General features: G+C 41.0%; 1 protein-coding gene and 1 long non-coding RNA gene across 2 annotated transcripts in view; one reads left to right on the top strand and one right to left on the bottom strand.

The window, feature by feature from the left end:
- Nucleotides 1–16,474, bottom strand: part of ltn1 (listerin E3 ubiquitin protein ligase 1) — an 87,884-nt gene that overhangs the window by 41,787 nt on the left and 29,623 nt on the right. Inside the window, exon 14 of the mRNA XM_078408919.1 lies at nucleotides 530–683. Coding sequence (XP_078265045.1) covers nucleotides 530–683 — 154 coding nt within the window. The remainder of the gene's footprint in view (nucleotides 1–529; nucleotides 684–16,474) is intronic.
- Nucleotides 3,168–10,670, top strand: LOC144598676 (uncharacterized). Its single transcript, XR_013547888.1, has 3 exons — nucleotides 3,168–3,492; nucleotides 3,911–4,077; nucleotides 6,520–10,670. It is a non-coding gene; the product is annotated as an uncharacterized LOC144598676 (long non-coding RNA).

The raw sequence follows: 16,474 nt of genomic DNA, 5'->3' as shown, positions 1-16,474 counted from the left end.
TTATATACTATATTATAGTCACTCTCGCCTTGATGTTCCCTGACTTTTACAAATTTTCTCTGACTAATTGCACATTTCAAGAACAAATAGCAGAGGAGCTTTTTCAATTTTTTACATGATGGATTTGAAAGGAATTCTGTATGGAACAGCATCTCCTTATCCCTTTTATCCTTCACTTCTATTTTATTAATATTGGCTGGTTGAAATCCCTCATAATTTATTTTACATTTTACATAAGATAGCTGCATAAATGTGGACAACATTCTTATCATCAGGCTACAGTTAGACTTCTGTACATAATTCCCCAAATATGGATTTCATGAACAGTAACTAGTATTGTCACAAATAAAGCATACAATTTGCTTTGTTTCACATTCATTTCTGAATGTAATATCTTACACATGCATCTAGGATCAAGCACTTACAGCTTGGCACAACAGTTAACTTAAAACGTTAAGCCATTTAATAAATCTTAGAGTCTCCAATGAGAAAGATAAAAGTGAAAAAGCAATACTGTTTTTAAAAATACCTTTTTACATCCAGTGCTGACGTTTGTACCTGATTTTTCAGCCATGTTGCAGAGCTATGAAAGAAACCATATTTTTGTAAATGTCCTTCTTGCTGATTAATTAGTGAAGTTAATCCTAGCAACCAGGTATTCTTTAGTTTATCCAAAGCAGTATCTAAAGCAGAAAGAAAAATCCTAAATTAATATGTTTCAATATCATGCAGTCATTCATACTTGTTTTGAGAGTTGGGAACTTTTCTACTAAAATGATTGTCTACTAAAATGGCATAGTAAATGAATATCGAAGAATGAATTCAACAAAGCATGTTTTTCCATCTCAAAAAGACATAAATATTAATATATATAAATATTAATATTTATATGATTATAAATATATGATATATAAATGTATAAATAATATATAAATAAAAATAAATATAAACCTGTGAGCTTTCATTTTCTGGAGATCCTACAATTTCATATTTTTACTGTCTATTTGGTATAACGAAATAATGGGCAATCATTTTATTCTATACACAGACATGCAAGGGGTGGGGCAGGGGGAGTGGGGGGGAGTAGGGGTGGGGGAGGGGAGGGGGAAGTGGGGTGGGGTAGGAGGGGATGGAGTGGGTCAGTGGGGGTAGGAGGGGGGGATTAGGGGGGGGTTGCTAGACCAATACAGGAGAGGTTTTGGGTCCACAGCTCGCACTGGCTGCAGCGCTGGCCCAGGTCAGTGACACCCTCTCCCCTTCCCTGTCCCCCCTCTACGAGGAATGGGCCCAACGGGTCCACTTGGTCTAGTATATATATATATATATATATATATATATATATATATATATATATATATAAAACAAAAGCTCACAGGTTTAACATTCTGAAAATCTGACTGGTTATCACAATGATTGAAAAGGAATGAATATACCCTTTTTCTCCTTTTCACTGAAAATATAACCTTGTTATGTTTTCCAGGTGACAATCCATATTAATGTATATAACAGAGATGAATTACCTGTACACATGCCTAGGATAGGCAAGGTATAATTTAATCGGTGCATAAATTTAATTAGCAAACTTATTGAGTCAAATGTTTCTGAAGTTACTATAAATTTGAAAGCAAACCAGGGTTTCGTTGTTTATACAACCAAATGGAATTTAAAAATTACAATAAACCTGCTGTGAATTTGAAAATCCAATACATCATTTTGAACAGCATTAACACTGAAAAATAAGATTTCTAGAACACCCCCCTCTTAGCTCTTGGATTGACTACAAATCAGGAATTCCCATACCATCAGCTAAAATATAATCAGAAAATCTACTAATTACTACCCATCATCAACCTTCAAATGATAAATATTGCATTTGACAGAATACTGCACTTGGTCAATACTGGTTCAGTGGAACCATTTCAAACCTAAGTGGCAGAATCGTAGAGAGCTGCAAAATGAGGCTTACAAATGGGAGACAATGAAGACGTGGGAAGCTCACACTTACCAGTCTAATGGTGCAAATTCACCAACCCATTTTTTTATTATCAAAAAATGTATTCACTTATTTAAAAACAATATTTACAATACAATAAAACAAAACAGAACCCACCACCAGAATACAATACAAACAAATATACCAAAAGAAACTATTATACAACTATATTACAATCCCTATCCAGGATGCATCCAAATTCACCAACCCATGGTAGTTGTGGTAAAACTGACCAACATCCAGTTATTATGGAAACAAAGTCCCATCTTCGCACCACAAACATTTTGCACCGAGTTGAGTGGCATCACCATTATACTAAATGAACTGGAATACCTCGGTGCCATGGGCTACCAAAGGCAACAAATGTAATCCACCACAATCTGTGACCATTCCACGAGGACTATGAATGAGCAGGTTGGCATCAAGATTGAAACCATCCAAAGCAAAGCAACTTGCTTGATTGGCAACCTTTCACAAATTTAAGCAGGGGAGAGGGAGGAGAGGAGTGGTAAGAGATTTCCCTCAAATTATTTCCCCCCCCCCCCCCTTCCCTCCCCTCAGGAGATTATATGGGTTTGGGGCGAGTCAAAAGTATGTGTAGTGTTGAGGAAGGAGTCATAATTGTGGATGGCTCAGAGATTCATTTCTTATTCATTGTCATTTATACCCTCCAGCATATATCATAAAAAGACTTTGACTAATTTTATCATTTCTATACCTGAAAACCTCAGAAATAAATTTCAAATCTGAATAAAACTACAGATTATCATTAAAATTCTAAGAATAATGAAAATGTTGCATGCAGAGGGAAAATTTACTGCAAGTATTTCAGACATATCAATCTCCTACCGCATAAATGAATGGAAATATCATTTTCAATTAGTGCTACATTAATTATGGCCAACTATGGCAAATACAGAACAGGTATTTACAGTGATTTACAGTATGATTAAGTGACTACTTTCTTTTAGTGTCCCATTTGTTTTGTCTGTAACATTTAAACAATACATTTCAACAAGAGCAACAGCGGAGAATATCTCTTTAAAGTTCACCACCTGTTGCTTTATTGAATAATTCAAAGACATTTTACTTCAACAATCTGTCAGTATTAAGATGCATTTTGTCTGCAGCAAAACCTGACAAAACAAAGGCACAGCAGTTTTAATGGGTTGCAGTTCCAAAGAAGAACCAAGAGGCATGTTTTAATGTTCATTACACTAATTCAATAGGCTGTGATCTACGCAGTCTGCATGATTGACTGTACTGCCATTCACATTATAGTGCAATTGCTTACAGACCACTTCAATCAATATTCAAGTTGAGATTCTCTCCCAGTACACAACCGAAGGAAGTCAGACAAATGTATTTAAATATAATTGAGTATATTTATGTTCCGTATTAGTAATTGAATATATCCCATACACTCATCAAAATAATGAATGTGAAGTATATCATTGTTCTTCTAACCATTTTGATAACAATGTCATCAATATGCAAAGGTAAGTGCTACTTAACTTTTACTACATTAAATGCAACTATATTGTAATTCAAACAAAGATAAACAGCATTTTAAACTCTGTGCTGAAATAATTTCACTGCGTCACAAAGTAACACCAGTTTTCAATGCATTGCTTCCCCTGGCTAGCTTGTACTGGCAGCAAGTGATAACGATATAAAGTTAAAGGAATACCTACATCATTTTAACCGTATTTTATCTTCTTTCAAGATGTAATGTATGTAGTTAGGCTTTGGAAGTTAATGGCAATATATCCAAATTTCTGAAATAATCTTTAGTTATTGCTACCATTTTGCCAAGTGATTGGGACGAGCTATGTTCATATTGTTATATTGATAATATGTTTTTAGAAGTCACAGTATGCAATCAAATCTTGACTGATTTATGTATTCCTTTGTTAGGACTGCAGCAGTTTGCTCGTTGGGTACAAATAAAGCCACGGGAAGATGCTGGTCAATCAGTAAACCGTGTCATTCGATGTTCAGGGTGCAAACAGTCAGCTACAAGGGAAAATAAACGCCCCCGACCTAAACTCTCTCGCAAAAGTCCACTGCCTTTCTAACATCAGGTAACAAAATCTTGAATAAGTGCCTCCTTTGGTTATTCTTCAGACTACAATACTAAAATGTTGTTGAAGAATAGGGATAGAGTATTGAAAAAAAAATGTCAAAAATGAAAAGACTAGAGGGCAAAAAAAGGTGTTCTTCAGATTCAAAACATTAATGTTATTTTATAAGAGGTGTTTACTGAGGGACAAAGGTGATAAAAAATTGATAGCTAGCAATGGAAAATAAAAATATCCAGTTTAAGTAAGGATGTTTATTTCTCGGATCAAGATGGAGCAACCCGAGCCAGACTAGGAAGCACTCTCCACAATTTGTATTAAAGACACTTAAATGCTAAGATTATATTGAATTCATTTTTTGACAGAATTGAAAATGCTTTAGCAAAACTAGTTTGCAGACCAATAAAAATATATGCTACAAGTGAGATAGATAAAACATTTCCGACTCATTTAATCACGTATCCTCTCTGCAAGGAAATTAATGGAAATATAATAAGAAATTAGCAGAATTTAAGAAAACCAAAGCTATAATTATTCTAGAAAAAATGTAACAATGTACATTACCTATTATAACACAGTAAATCCACAGCCAGACCAATGTAGGGCAATGTGTGTAGGAAAGAACTGCAGATGCTGGTTTAAATCGAAGATAAACACAAAATGCTGGAGCAACTCAGCGGGTCAGGCAGCATCGCTGGAGAGAAGGAATGGGTGACGTTTCAGGTCGAGACCCTTCTTCAGACTGATGTCAGGGGAGTGGGCGGAAGAGAGATAAAATGTAGTCAGAAACAGTAAGACTGGTCGGAGAACTGGGAAGGGGGAGGGGATGGAGAGAGAGGGTAAGCAAGGGCTACTTGAAATTAGAGAAGTCAATGTTCATACTGCTGGGGTGTACCCAAGCGAAATACGAGGTGCTGTTCCTCCAATTTTCATTGGGCCTCACTCTGACAAAGAGGAGGCCCAGGACAGAAAGGTCAGTGTGGGAATGGGAGGGGGAGTTGAGCAACCAGATTAGGTAGGTTTAGTCAGTCTGAGCGGAGGCGTTCAGCCAAACGATTGTGAACCTGCGCTTGGTCTCGCCGATATACAGGAGACCACACCTGGAACAGCAGATACAGTAGATGAGGTTGGAAGAGGTGCAAGTGAACCTCTGCCTCACCTGAAAGGATCCTTGGACGGAGTCAAGGGGGGAGGTATAGGGACATGTGTTGAATCTCCTGCGGTCACAGGGGAAAGTATCTGGGGAGGAGGTGGTTTGGGTGGGAAGGGACGAGTTGACCAGGGAGTTGCGGAGGGAACGGTCTCTGCGGAAAGCGGAAAAGGGTGGAGATGGGAAGATGTGGCTAGTAGTGGGATCCCGTTGGAGGTGGCGAAAGTGTCGGAGGATTACATGCTGTGTGCGACGGCTGAGGGGGTGGAAGGTGAGGACAAGGGGGCCTCTGTCCTTGTTACGAATGGGGGGAGTGGGGGGGAGGGGGAGCAAGAGTGGAGCTGCGTGATATCGAGGAGACCTGGTATGGAACACCTCATCTTGAGCGCAGATGTGGGGCAATACCACATATAGAAGATATCACAAAATGCTGGAGTAACTCAGTAGGTCAGGCAGCATCTCAGGAGAGAAGGAATGGGTGGCGTTTCGGGTCGAGACCCTTCTTCAGACTGATGTCAAGGGGGCGGGACAAAGAAAGGATATAGGTGGAGACTGGAAGACAGAGGGAGAACTGGGAAGGGGGAGGGGAAGAGAGGGACAGAGGAACTATCTAAAGTTGGAGAAGTCAATGTTCATACCGCTGGGCTGCAAGCTGCCCAAGCAAAATATGAGGTGCTGTTCCTCCAATTTCCGGTGGGCCTCACTATGGCACTGGAGGTGATAGAAGATAAATATTTATTCATCCTTTAACCTATGCCATCTGAGATGGATAGGAACAGAGAAACCACTTCACAACAGGGAGGATTCAACAAGGAGTTCTCATGAACCGCCCACCAATCTAGTTAATTGGAAAACCAGAATGTCCTCTTGACCAAACTGACAGTCTTCAGTTTACGATAAGAAGATTTTGAAATCCACTATCGCATCAATACATTTTTTACTACAAATGCGCTTTATTTGGTAAAATTATGAAACTAATTATATAAACAAAAATATTCAAAATAGAACGGCTACTCATTTTCAAACAATAAGGTAAATTATAAGGTTGTGCTTGCAAAACAGTTAAGCAGTGCACAGGCGGGCACACAGTATGACAATAATTTGCCTTTTACCATCAGAACCATAGCAACCTCTCGCAGTCATTCTGACTTAAAAAGGAATTTGGATTTGGAATACAGGGCCAGTATTGTTCTGGCAGGGCCTGCTGTCCAATTCGCCACTGTAATATAAAAACAAAGCCACTTCTATCAATTCAATATAATTTATATTCTGTTGTTTTTTCCCTTTCCCCACAGCACATGACTGCACCCAGTACTTTTCTGCAACGATCATGTCCTGTGCCATCTACGAGCAGAGAAAGCAAGGACAAACATCCGTTTAGTATCTCTATCAGGAGTACAGTCTGTATTTCTGTTAAAATGCTGAAAATATTAGTTTCAGCTGTTTAAAATATTGCCACAGAAAGATCCAAAAATTTCCAGATGTGAAGCTGCCTCTTGAGCGAATATAATCAAAAGGTCAACAGAAAATGTAATGTGCTGTGAGACATTCTGTTCACAACAACCACCATTTCTTTTTCTTGTGCATGCTCCAAAGGAGATCAATTCTATCTGTAAACAAGAGATCTTGTATCGGCTGTTTCTCGCAACATAGAGTACATTATGAATAATTAAAATGGTTAAGAGACTGCTTTAAAAATTGGTAATCAACTGACTTTTAAAAATACCAATAATAGAGTTCAACAAAATTCATCATTAAAAGTTATTGTGTAAATGAAATATTGCCAATTACAGAAGATCTACTTGAATTATTTATGGTTTATTAAAAGCTAAATAATTGCTAGCAAAATAGTATTTAAATATTATCGAAGATTTAGATCTCATTACATTACCCATTTATACTTCACCATTTTCAAGAATGTGATTTAAAAAGATGCAACTTCGTGCTCAGTCTACCCTGTAGTCACTCCTTAATGAAACGTAGAATGCAATAAAACGTGTCAACCATTTAAAAAATTCTGTCACACACAATTCATGAATAAATTGATAATGTAAGTAAAGGGCAGAAATATAATTAAGAACATTCAGAAATGAATATATTCAAATAGCTACATTGATTTAAAATATTTCAAATTTTAGCAGTTAAATATGCAATTTCTCTATTTTAAAAGTGGTTTTGTTTATTGCTTATTTTTTCAAGCACTTCTTTACTGCCAGAACTTAGAATATCATAAATTTACACTATTAATACCGTGCCCTTTGGGCTAAATAATTCTTAAGATTCCAGAATGATTGGCAGGATGGGGAGTAGTGTGGACTAGTACAAGTGGGTACTTGATGGTCAACTTGGACTCATTGAGCTAGAAGGCCAAACATCCTTATATTGGCAAATTTTTTCGCTGATTGCAAAATTCATGCCAGAAATAGAAATTGTTTTGCAAAATGGGCAACAGAAAATCAGAACTAGATTTAATTCTGAAGAAGGGTCTCGACCCGAAACGTCACCCATTCCTTCTCTCCCGAGATGCTGCCTGACCTGCTGAGTTACTCCAGCATTTTGTGAATAAATCGATTTGTACCAGCATCTGCAGTTATTTTCTTATAGATTTAATTCTTTCTTTGCTTCTTTTTGTTGTTTGGCTTGAGCACATTACTGGAACAACCTGGTTAGATCTACAAGATTTAGAACGTTTAACTTGGCACCTGATCAAACACTATTTTTTGTAGTTAGTAATAGCCAATCATTGATGGATAGCAAATGGGGTATGCTTTTTATACATTTGCAGTACAGAAATAGCCATCTTCGTGTTTTTTCTTCCCTGTTTTTTTCAGAATGATAACAAACTTTTCTCACAAGATAATCTTGTCACATCACCCTCTTCAATTGCATGTTTTTATTTGCTATATAGATTGGACACTCAAAGCTCTATTAATTACATCGCGATCTGAATAAAACTTCCTTCAATACCAAATAAAATAATAACATGATCGACTTTTGAAGAGGTTCTGCATCAAAAAAATGTTTCCTCGATAGAATTATTAATTTGTGGTTTTGGATGTTTTAAAAAGAAAGCTGAGAGATAGTTCAAAGATGTAGTGTTCAAATCAGATCAGTAAGTATTTATGACAAGAACATACAAGTTACTATAACTTCATCAGACTCAAAGAAAATTATGAATAATCAGCATTTACAGTCAAGATGAATTGAGAACATTTAATGATTTGTAAATGTGGTAGAGAAGACATGCTCCAAGTTCATCTTTCTTCCTTTGTATTGATTATCTATTTAGCTTGATAATTCTCACAACCCCACTGTTGTCAAAACATTATCATTGGATTTGCTGCTGTTGTACATCACAAAATCTCTATCTTGTTATTTTTTAGTAATTGTGGTTCCTCACTGCTACCATATATGGATCCCTCACCCGCTTCTCGTCCATGTCCAGTAGTTCTGCTCATGCTCTCCCTCCCCCAGGTGGAACATGGATAGTGATACCATGATCCTCATTTGGCACTTCAATAGTGGCTGCATCCAACACATCATTCTCCAACACATCATGTTGGGATCACCTCCAACATGATCCAAACACCAGTCACATCTTTCAATCCCCTTTCCGCCTCCCGCAGAGACCATTCCCTCTACAACTCCACGGCTCACTCATCCCTTCCCATCCAAACCTTTCCCACGTTATTTCTCCAGCAACTGCAAGAAATGCAACACCTCTCCCTGTACCTCCTGACATCCACCCTGCATTCGTTCCACGTGAGATAGAGGTTTATATTCATCTACTGCTTCCGTGTTCCCGATGTGGTCCCCGTTGCATCGACACGACCAAATGTTGAATCGGTGATGTTTCATTGAACACTTGTGTTCGGTCTGCCAAGTTGCTAACCATTTCAACTCTCAGTTCCATTCTGACCTTTCTGTCCTGGGTCTCTTCCATTCCCAGAGTGAGGCCATACACAAACAATGTTATATGTCAACCTACAACATTCCCCCTCCCCTTCCCCCCCCCCCCCAATTTCTCCCCTCAACCTATATCCCTTCCTCTGGCTTCACAATTATCAACTATTCAATCCTTTTGTCTCATACCTGTTGACCAACCATCTGCCTATCATCTGCATCCACCTATTACTTGCCAGGCTTTGTCCTGCACCTCCTCTCTTCCAGCTTTCTGCCCCCCACCACAATTAGTCTGAAGACCCGAAATATCATGTTCTCCAGAGATGCTGTCTGATCCACTGACGTACTCCAGCACGTGAATTTTCTTTCTCCATTTTACCTTTATTCTTTAATTTCACCGAACTATACGTTAACCATTCCAATATCCGTTGTTGGTTGTGTTAATCCTTGACTGTCTACATTTTGGTGAAGCTTCATGAGATATTTTCATTACATTGATACCAATGTCTGTCCTACTTGTTAGTATTAGCCTTATTCAAGAAATTATATTAACAATGGTTCTAAATTTCTCCCTAATCATCTTCTCTACAGGTTGGTAGGTTAAATGGCCACTGTAAATTATCTCTATTGTGTAAGAAAATAACTGCAGATGCTGGTACAAATCGAAGGTATTTATTCACAAAATGCTGGAGTAACTCAGCAGGTCAGGCAGCATCTCAGGAGGGAAGGAATGGGTGACTTTTCGGGTTGAGACCCTTCTTCAGACTGAAGAATCTCTATTGTGTAAATGAACGAAAGAATCAATAGTGAATAAAATGGGATTAGCGTAGGACTCGTGTAAGTAGGTGCTTGATGGTCAGCTTGGTCTTATTGGACCAAAAGGATGTCTCCATGCTGCACCACTGAATGACTCTGACATAGTTAATCTCAGCTGTTTCCTTTCCCAGACTTATGTGTTTCCATGAACAAATTGCAGGACCGATTTATTTAAAGCTAACCTCAAAAGCTAACTTTTGACTAACTTCTATAAAAATCTCTCATATCAAATCTAATGCAATCTTACGTACTAAAGTTATTGAAAGTTATTTTTTCTCTAGACACTGGCAGACGCTAAGATCCCCAGCAAAATGTTACGAAAATCACAATTTTAATATCACACTTATCAGACCGATCATGGGATTTTTCTATTTCCTATTCATCCAATAGAGGTTCTCAGCCAAGAGGTTGGGAAGAAAAAGAAAAATGTTGCTGATGTAATTTTCATACTTTAATTAAAACATACTAATTAAAACAATTAAATATTTTTGACCAATTCAAAGCCAATTTAATCATTTTTAAGGATCTCTCACTATTGAAGAATTTTAGCAATATTCCATCTGAGACCCACTATACCTCCTAGGTTTAGAATTTATTCACAAAATGCTGGAGTAACTCAGCAGGTCAGGCAGCATCTCAGGAGAGTGGCGTGTGGCGTGGCGGCGCTTAACGGCTGCGGCTCGCTGGCAGTCTGTTTGTCCTTTGTCCTTTTTGTTTGTGTGTTGGTGGTGGGGTGTTTTGTTTTGGTTGTGTATGTGGGGGGGGTATGTGGGGGGGGGGGGGAAATCTTTCTTTTTTTAGGTCTCTTCCGCGGGGCCTTCCATCGCCCGGTGTGGCTCGACCACGGGACTGAACAGCGCCCGGTGCGGCTCGGCTGCGGGGCCTTCCATCGCCCGGTGCGGCTCGACCACGGGACTGAACAGCGCCCGGTGCGGCTCGGCCACGGGGCCTTCCATCGCCCGGTGCGGCTCGGCCACGGGACTGAACAGTGCCCGTTGCGGCTCGGCCACGGGACTGAACAGCGCCCGGTGCGGCCGCGGGGCCTTCCATCGCCAGGCGCGGCTCGGCCGCGGGACTGAACAGCGCCCGGTGCGGCTCGGCCGCGGGGCCTTCTATCGCCCGGTGCGGCTCGGCCGCGGGGCCTTCCATCGCCCGGTGCGGCACAGCCGCGGGACTGAACAGTGCCCGGTGCAGCTCGGCCACGGGTCTGAACAGCGCCCAGTGCGGCTCGGCCGCGGGGCCTTCCATCGCCCGGTGCAGCTCGGCCGCGGGGCCTTCCATCGCCCGGTGCAGCTCGGCCACGGGACTGAACAGTGCCTGGTGCGGCTCGGCCGCGGGACTTTCCAGCGCCCGGTGCGGCTCGGCCGCGTGGACTTTCCATCTCCTTGCGGGGGCTGTGCGGGTCGGTCGCCTCAGTAGGGGTCGAGTTGTCTGTACGTGGGAGGGGCATGGGGGAAGAGAGAGGGGAAGTTTTTGGCCTCCATCACAGTGAGGGGGTGTTTGGAGTCACTGTGATGGATGTTTGTGTTGGGGTTGTGTCTTGTGTTTTTGTACTGCTGGCTAAGTAATCTCGTTCCGTAAGGAATGACAAATAAAGCTATTTTGGATTTTCTTTTTTTTTGGAGAAGGAATGGGTGACGTTTCGGTTCGAGACCCTTCTTCAGACCTTCCTAGGTTTATAAGGTCAGCTCCATCAAACCATTGCATCTCGCACAATTGAAAACCACCGCTGGCGATCCAGATTCAAATTCATTCCACCCTAATTTATGTATAAACTCTTTAAAGGGATGTTTATGCCTGCACGTGGCTGCCCCATCCTTTTTAACTTATCTTCTTTATCTGTAATTTTATCCCAGCTTGATAAATGGGTATGCAAAAAACATTTTTCAAATTCAGTTTCTTTCACATGATGACCATCTACAGAGATTTTCTAAAATTGTGTTTAGTTTTAAGTTTGTAGTTTTTTGTATCTACCTTTTGGGAAGTTATGTATAAAAGTGCTTGGCTGTTTATTATTCATATTCTGCTAATTCACTAAAATTGAGGGTTATATCAAAATAATCACTTAAATGGTGGAAATGTTTTCTGTAACTATGCATCAATAGAATAAAAATCAATGTTTCAGTCTTACAAACTGTATTGAAAATGCAGTAAACCTGTGTTATAATGGACCATAGGGGGAAAGGAGGAGGGGGGGAAATAGTTTCTGCCAATTGTCTGTTATAACCGAGTGCGGTATTATTACTTTGTCTGCTCCCCACTTTGAAAGTAGAGTATGCCGGAGACTCCAGGGGAGGCGGCGGCGGCAGTGGAAGGGGGTAGGATGGAAGATGTCGAATGGACAGAGCGACGGGAGGAAGAGTGGTAGGAGGAGGCGATTGAACGGAAAGGGAACAAAGCACTGGGGCCAATATGAAGCAACAGCAGCAGGTGGGAGGGGAGGCAGCGCCAAGGTGGCCGAGCGTGGCAGCAGCCTGAAGAAAACGCTCTCCCCAGGGGCTACATCGCGAGCCATGTCAACTGTGCGATGGGTGAAGAAGAGCTCGCTGGTGCACCTTGCGAGTCATGGGTGGCGTCAGAAGCCAGGGCTCTAAGCGGTCAGGGAGGCGGTTAGAGCCGGGTGTGGTATCGCTAGGTCCATCTGGTGTATCCAAAATCCATTACGAAGAAGTCCATTAAAACGTGGGGTTATCGCATTTACATTATGTACCATTAAAAATCATCCCACATTGTGGGAATTAAATTAGTAAATGGACAAATAAATACTACTACTGGAAAAATGGAAAACCCTGAACACCCTTTATTAAAACATTGAGCAAGGCATTTTCAATAAATATTTAAAAATCTTACTTCAACAAATTCCATTGCTTTGGCGAGTTGGATTACAGAAAGTCACAAGGCTTTTTATACCTACATTAAAACAAGAGGACAACGATGGCGAAGATAGGGCTGCTCAAGGATAAAGGAGGAAATTTGTCTTTGGAGTCTGAGAATGGAGGCGAGATACTAAACGTGTACTTTATATCTGTTTTCACTAAGGAGAGGGGCATGGAGAACAAGATCGGTGTGGAGAATATTAATATGCAAGTGCAGTTTAAGATTATGGAGGAGGAATTGCTGCTCTTGAAGATCATTAAAGTGGATAATTCTACAGGACCTAATGGGATAAACCCCAGATTGTTGACAGGCAAAAGAGGAGATTGTGAGAGTCGATGAAGATCTTTGCGTTTTCTCTAGCTCCAGGTGAGGTCCTAGATGACTGGAGAGTAGCTTATGTTATTCCTTTGTTTAAGAAGTGAAGTAGAGAGAATCCAGCGAATTATAGATGGGAGAGCCTCACCCCAGTGATAGGGAAGCTATTGAAGAGGATTCTTCATGATAGGATTTGGAAGAGAATGAGTTAATTAGGGACAGTCAGCATGGCTTTGTAGAGGCAGGTTGTGCTTCAGGCTGAATATATATAAATGAATATTTATATATAGACAACAATTATTTTTAAATGACTGACATAAATATAAATGGGTTGTTTAATAAATTGCAAATGACACCAAGTTTGTTGGGCTCACGGCTTGTGAGGAACGCTGTCAAAGTACACAATGGGATGTAGATCAACTACAGAAATGGGCGGAGAAATGGCAGATGGAGTTTAATCCAAGCAAGTGTGAGATGTTGCAATCTGGGAGGTCGAACGTGAGGGGAGATATACAATTAATGGAAAGACCCTGAGCAGAACGGATGCACAGAGGGATCTTGAGCTCCAACTACATGATTAACTGAAAGTAGCAACACAAGATAGAGTGGCAAAGGCGGATATGGTATGCTTGCCTTTATAGGTCGGGGCATTGAGTATTAGAGTCAGGAAGTCATGATGAAGCTTTAAAGGACTTTGTTTAGGCCCCATTTGGAGTAATATGTACAGTTGAGGTTGTACCATTACAAGAAGGATGGAGAGGCTTCAGAGGGTGCAGTGGAAGTTCACTTGAATGATGCTTGGATTAGGGGTCAGGGTAGAATGCCGGAACGTTTTCCCAAGATTGAAATATCAAATAGTAGAAGGCATAGCTTTAAGGTGAGAGGCAGAGCTCAAAATGGATGTGCGGGGCACGTTAATTTACACAGAGATGGTGAGTGCCTGGGGATGGTGGTTGATGCAGATATGAGTGTGGCATTTAAGAGGCTTTTGGATAGGCATATGGAAATGCAGGGAATGGAGGGATATGGATTATGTGCAGGCGTACAAGAGTTGTGCTTGGCATCATGTTCATAAAATAAATTGTTAATTTTTTTAAAATCTTTAAAATGCAGAGATGGCCTTCGGTCTGTGAATTTAGCTAGCAAATGACTTACATGGATGGAAGACCACTATCCACCTCTTCTTCCTCAGCATTAATCCAGGCTATGTCAATCTCCACGTGTCTTCACTGTGTCTCTAGTTCCTGCTCTCGTTCCTCCTCCCCCCAGATGCAACAAGGATAGAGTTCCCTGGTCCCCACCTTTCATCCCACCAACCTCTGCTTCCAACATCGACATTTCCGTCATCTCCTGCATGATCCCACCACTAATCACATCTTCCCATCTCCACCCCTTTCTACTTTCCTCAGAGACTGCTCCCTCTACAACTGCCTGCTTGACTCATTCCTTCCCACTCAAACCACCCCCGCTCCAGGTACTTTCTCCTGCAACCGCAGGAGATGCAACACCTGTCCTTATACCTCCGGCCTCGACTCCATCCAGGAACCCTGACAATCCTTTCAGGTGAGACAGAGGTGCACATGTACCTCCTCTAACCTCATCTACTACATCCGGTGTTCCCAATGTGGGCTTTTGTACATCCATCGACGAGACCAAATGTAGACTCGGTGACCGTTTCGCTGCACACCTGCGCCTGGTCCGTCGAGGCCTACGGGATCTCCCGGTTGCTAACCATTTCAATTCCCCTTCCCATATTGATCTTTCTGTCCTGGGTGTCCTCCATTGCTAGAATGAGGCCGCATGCATATTGGAAGAACAACACCTTATGTTTCATTTGGGTATCTTACGTTAAATTCTCTCATTTTAAGCAACTTCTACTAACACTCTCCTCTCCTTTCCGCTTCCTCCACACTGGTTGTTTAACCAGTTCCACAGTTTGCCATAATGTGTCCCTCTTGAGATCACAACTTCCTTTGCCAATGACTGGCCCACCAGAGCACCACCCTGCTTGAGGTCACCTGCTGCCCACCCTGATTTGCCCTGGTCATCTCCCCCCTCCCACCCCCTACTTTCACTCTGAAGAACGGTCCCGACCCGAAATGTCGCCTATCCCTTTTCTCCAGAGAGGCTGCCTGACCTGTTCAGTTACTCCAGCAATTTCTGTCTACCATCACACTGTAGATGGAATGTCATACATTAGGACTTCCCACTTGCAGTGTGCATTAGCATTTAATTGCTTGAAGATGTAACACCATTCCAAGACCTGAACTAGCGTAGAGTCAGAGAGAGGGAGCTGGAGCCAGGGTGAAGTAGGAGACTACTGTGAAATTGGAGATGTTAGATTGATACAATGCCCGTACCACCATTGAAATATCCATCAAGCAGCATTAATAGGACAAAGGCAGATGGACATACCAAGCATGTATTACCAATTCATATCCACAACAACCTCACTCCACAGAAAACGGTGGGCATAAATGAGGTACATAGAATATTCTATATTCTACGCCTGGTTAATCAGGAGTCACTTGATCCCTGCTATACCAGACGTAGATGTTTTACAATTCGTTCAGCCCCTAGACTGAAGCGATGGGGGAAAAACAGTCATAAATTGCATCTTCTGCTCATTTGTTAAATTACCCAGAGAGCAAAGTTTGCTTCCAAGGTCGAATAATGCGCAGGAATTACACTCACAGATGAAGAAAGAAATTTGGATGAGATAACCTTTATGCCTATCAACAGTTGGCACCTTTTGGAAAACTAGTAAGATAATGGCAAAAAATCTTTTTATATCACTCAGGGACACTGAATATGGTGATGCATCAATTTGAATACTGATGATCATAGAGAAAATCTAAGCATACATTTCACAATTGTAAGAATGCCACTAAGCAGTAAGATACTAGTCAAACCTGATTCAAATAACCATTTTCCAATCCTTGATCACAATGTTTTGCAATGCGTGGTCATTCAACCAAAAAAAAGTCTTAACAACAGTTTCAAGCAATACAAATAAACAAAGAATCTATGCAAAAGCTGGGGGAAATATTGCACCCAGGTACCATAGTGACAATAATGTGACAATAATGTATAATTCATTCATAGAAAAACAGGCTCCTCATCCCATTGAACCCATCCTGTCCATCAGCTACAATTTACACTCATCCAACATTAATGCCATTATTTTATTCTCCCCACATTCTCATAAAATTCCCCCCAGAACCTACCTTACTAAGGGCCCAAATGAATGCCCCATGTCCATACCTTTAATTTGAAGAAAATGAGAGGAATCAAGAGAAGTTGGGAGGGTGAGGACAAGTTTCACCAGGCAGAGAAGAG

The sequence above is a fragment of the Rhinoraja longicauda genome, chromosome 12 (genome assembly GCF_053455715.1).
Source record: "Rhinoraja longicauda isolate Sanriku21f chromosome 12, sRhiLon1.1, whole genome shotgun sequence".
NCBI lineage: Eukaryota > Metazoa > Chordata > Chondrichthyes > Rajiformes > Arhynchobatidae > Rhinoraja > Rhinoraja longicauda.
The sequence above is the reverse complement of the archived record's forward strand: the minus strand, read 5'-3'. Positions and strand labels throughout refer to the sequence as shown.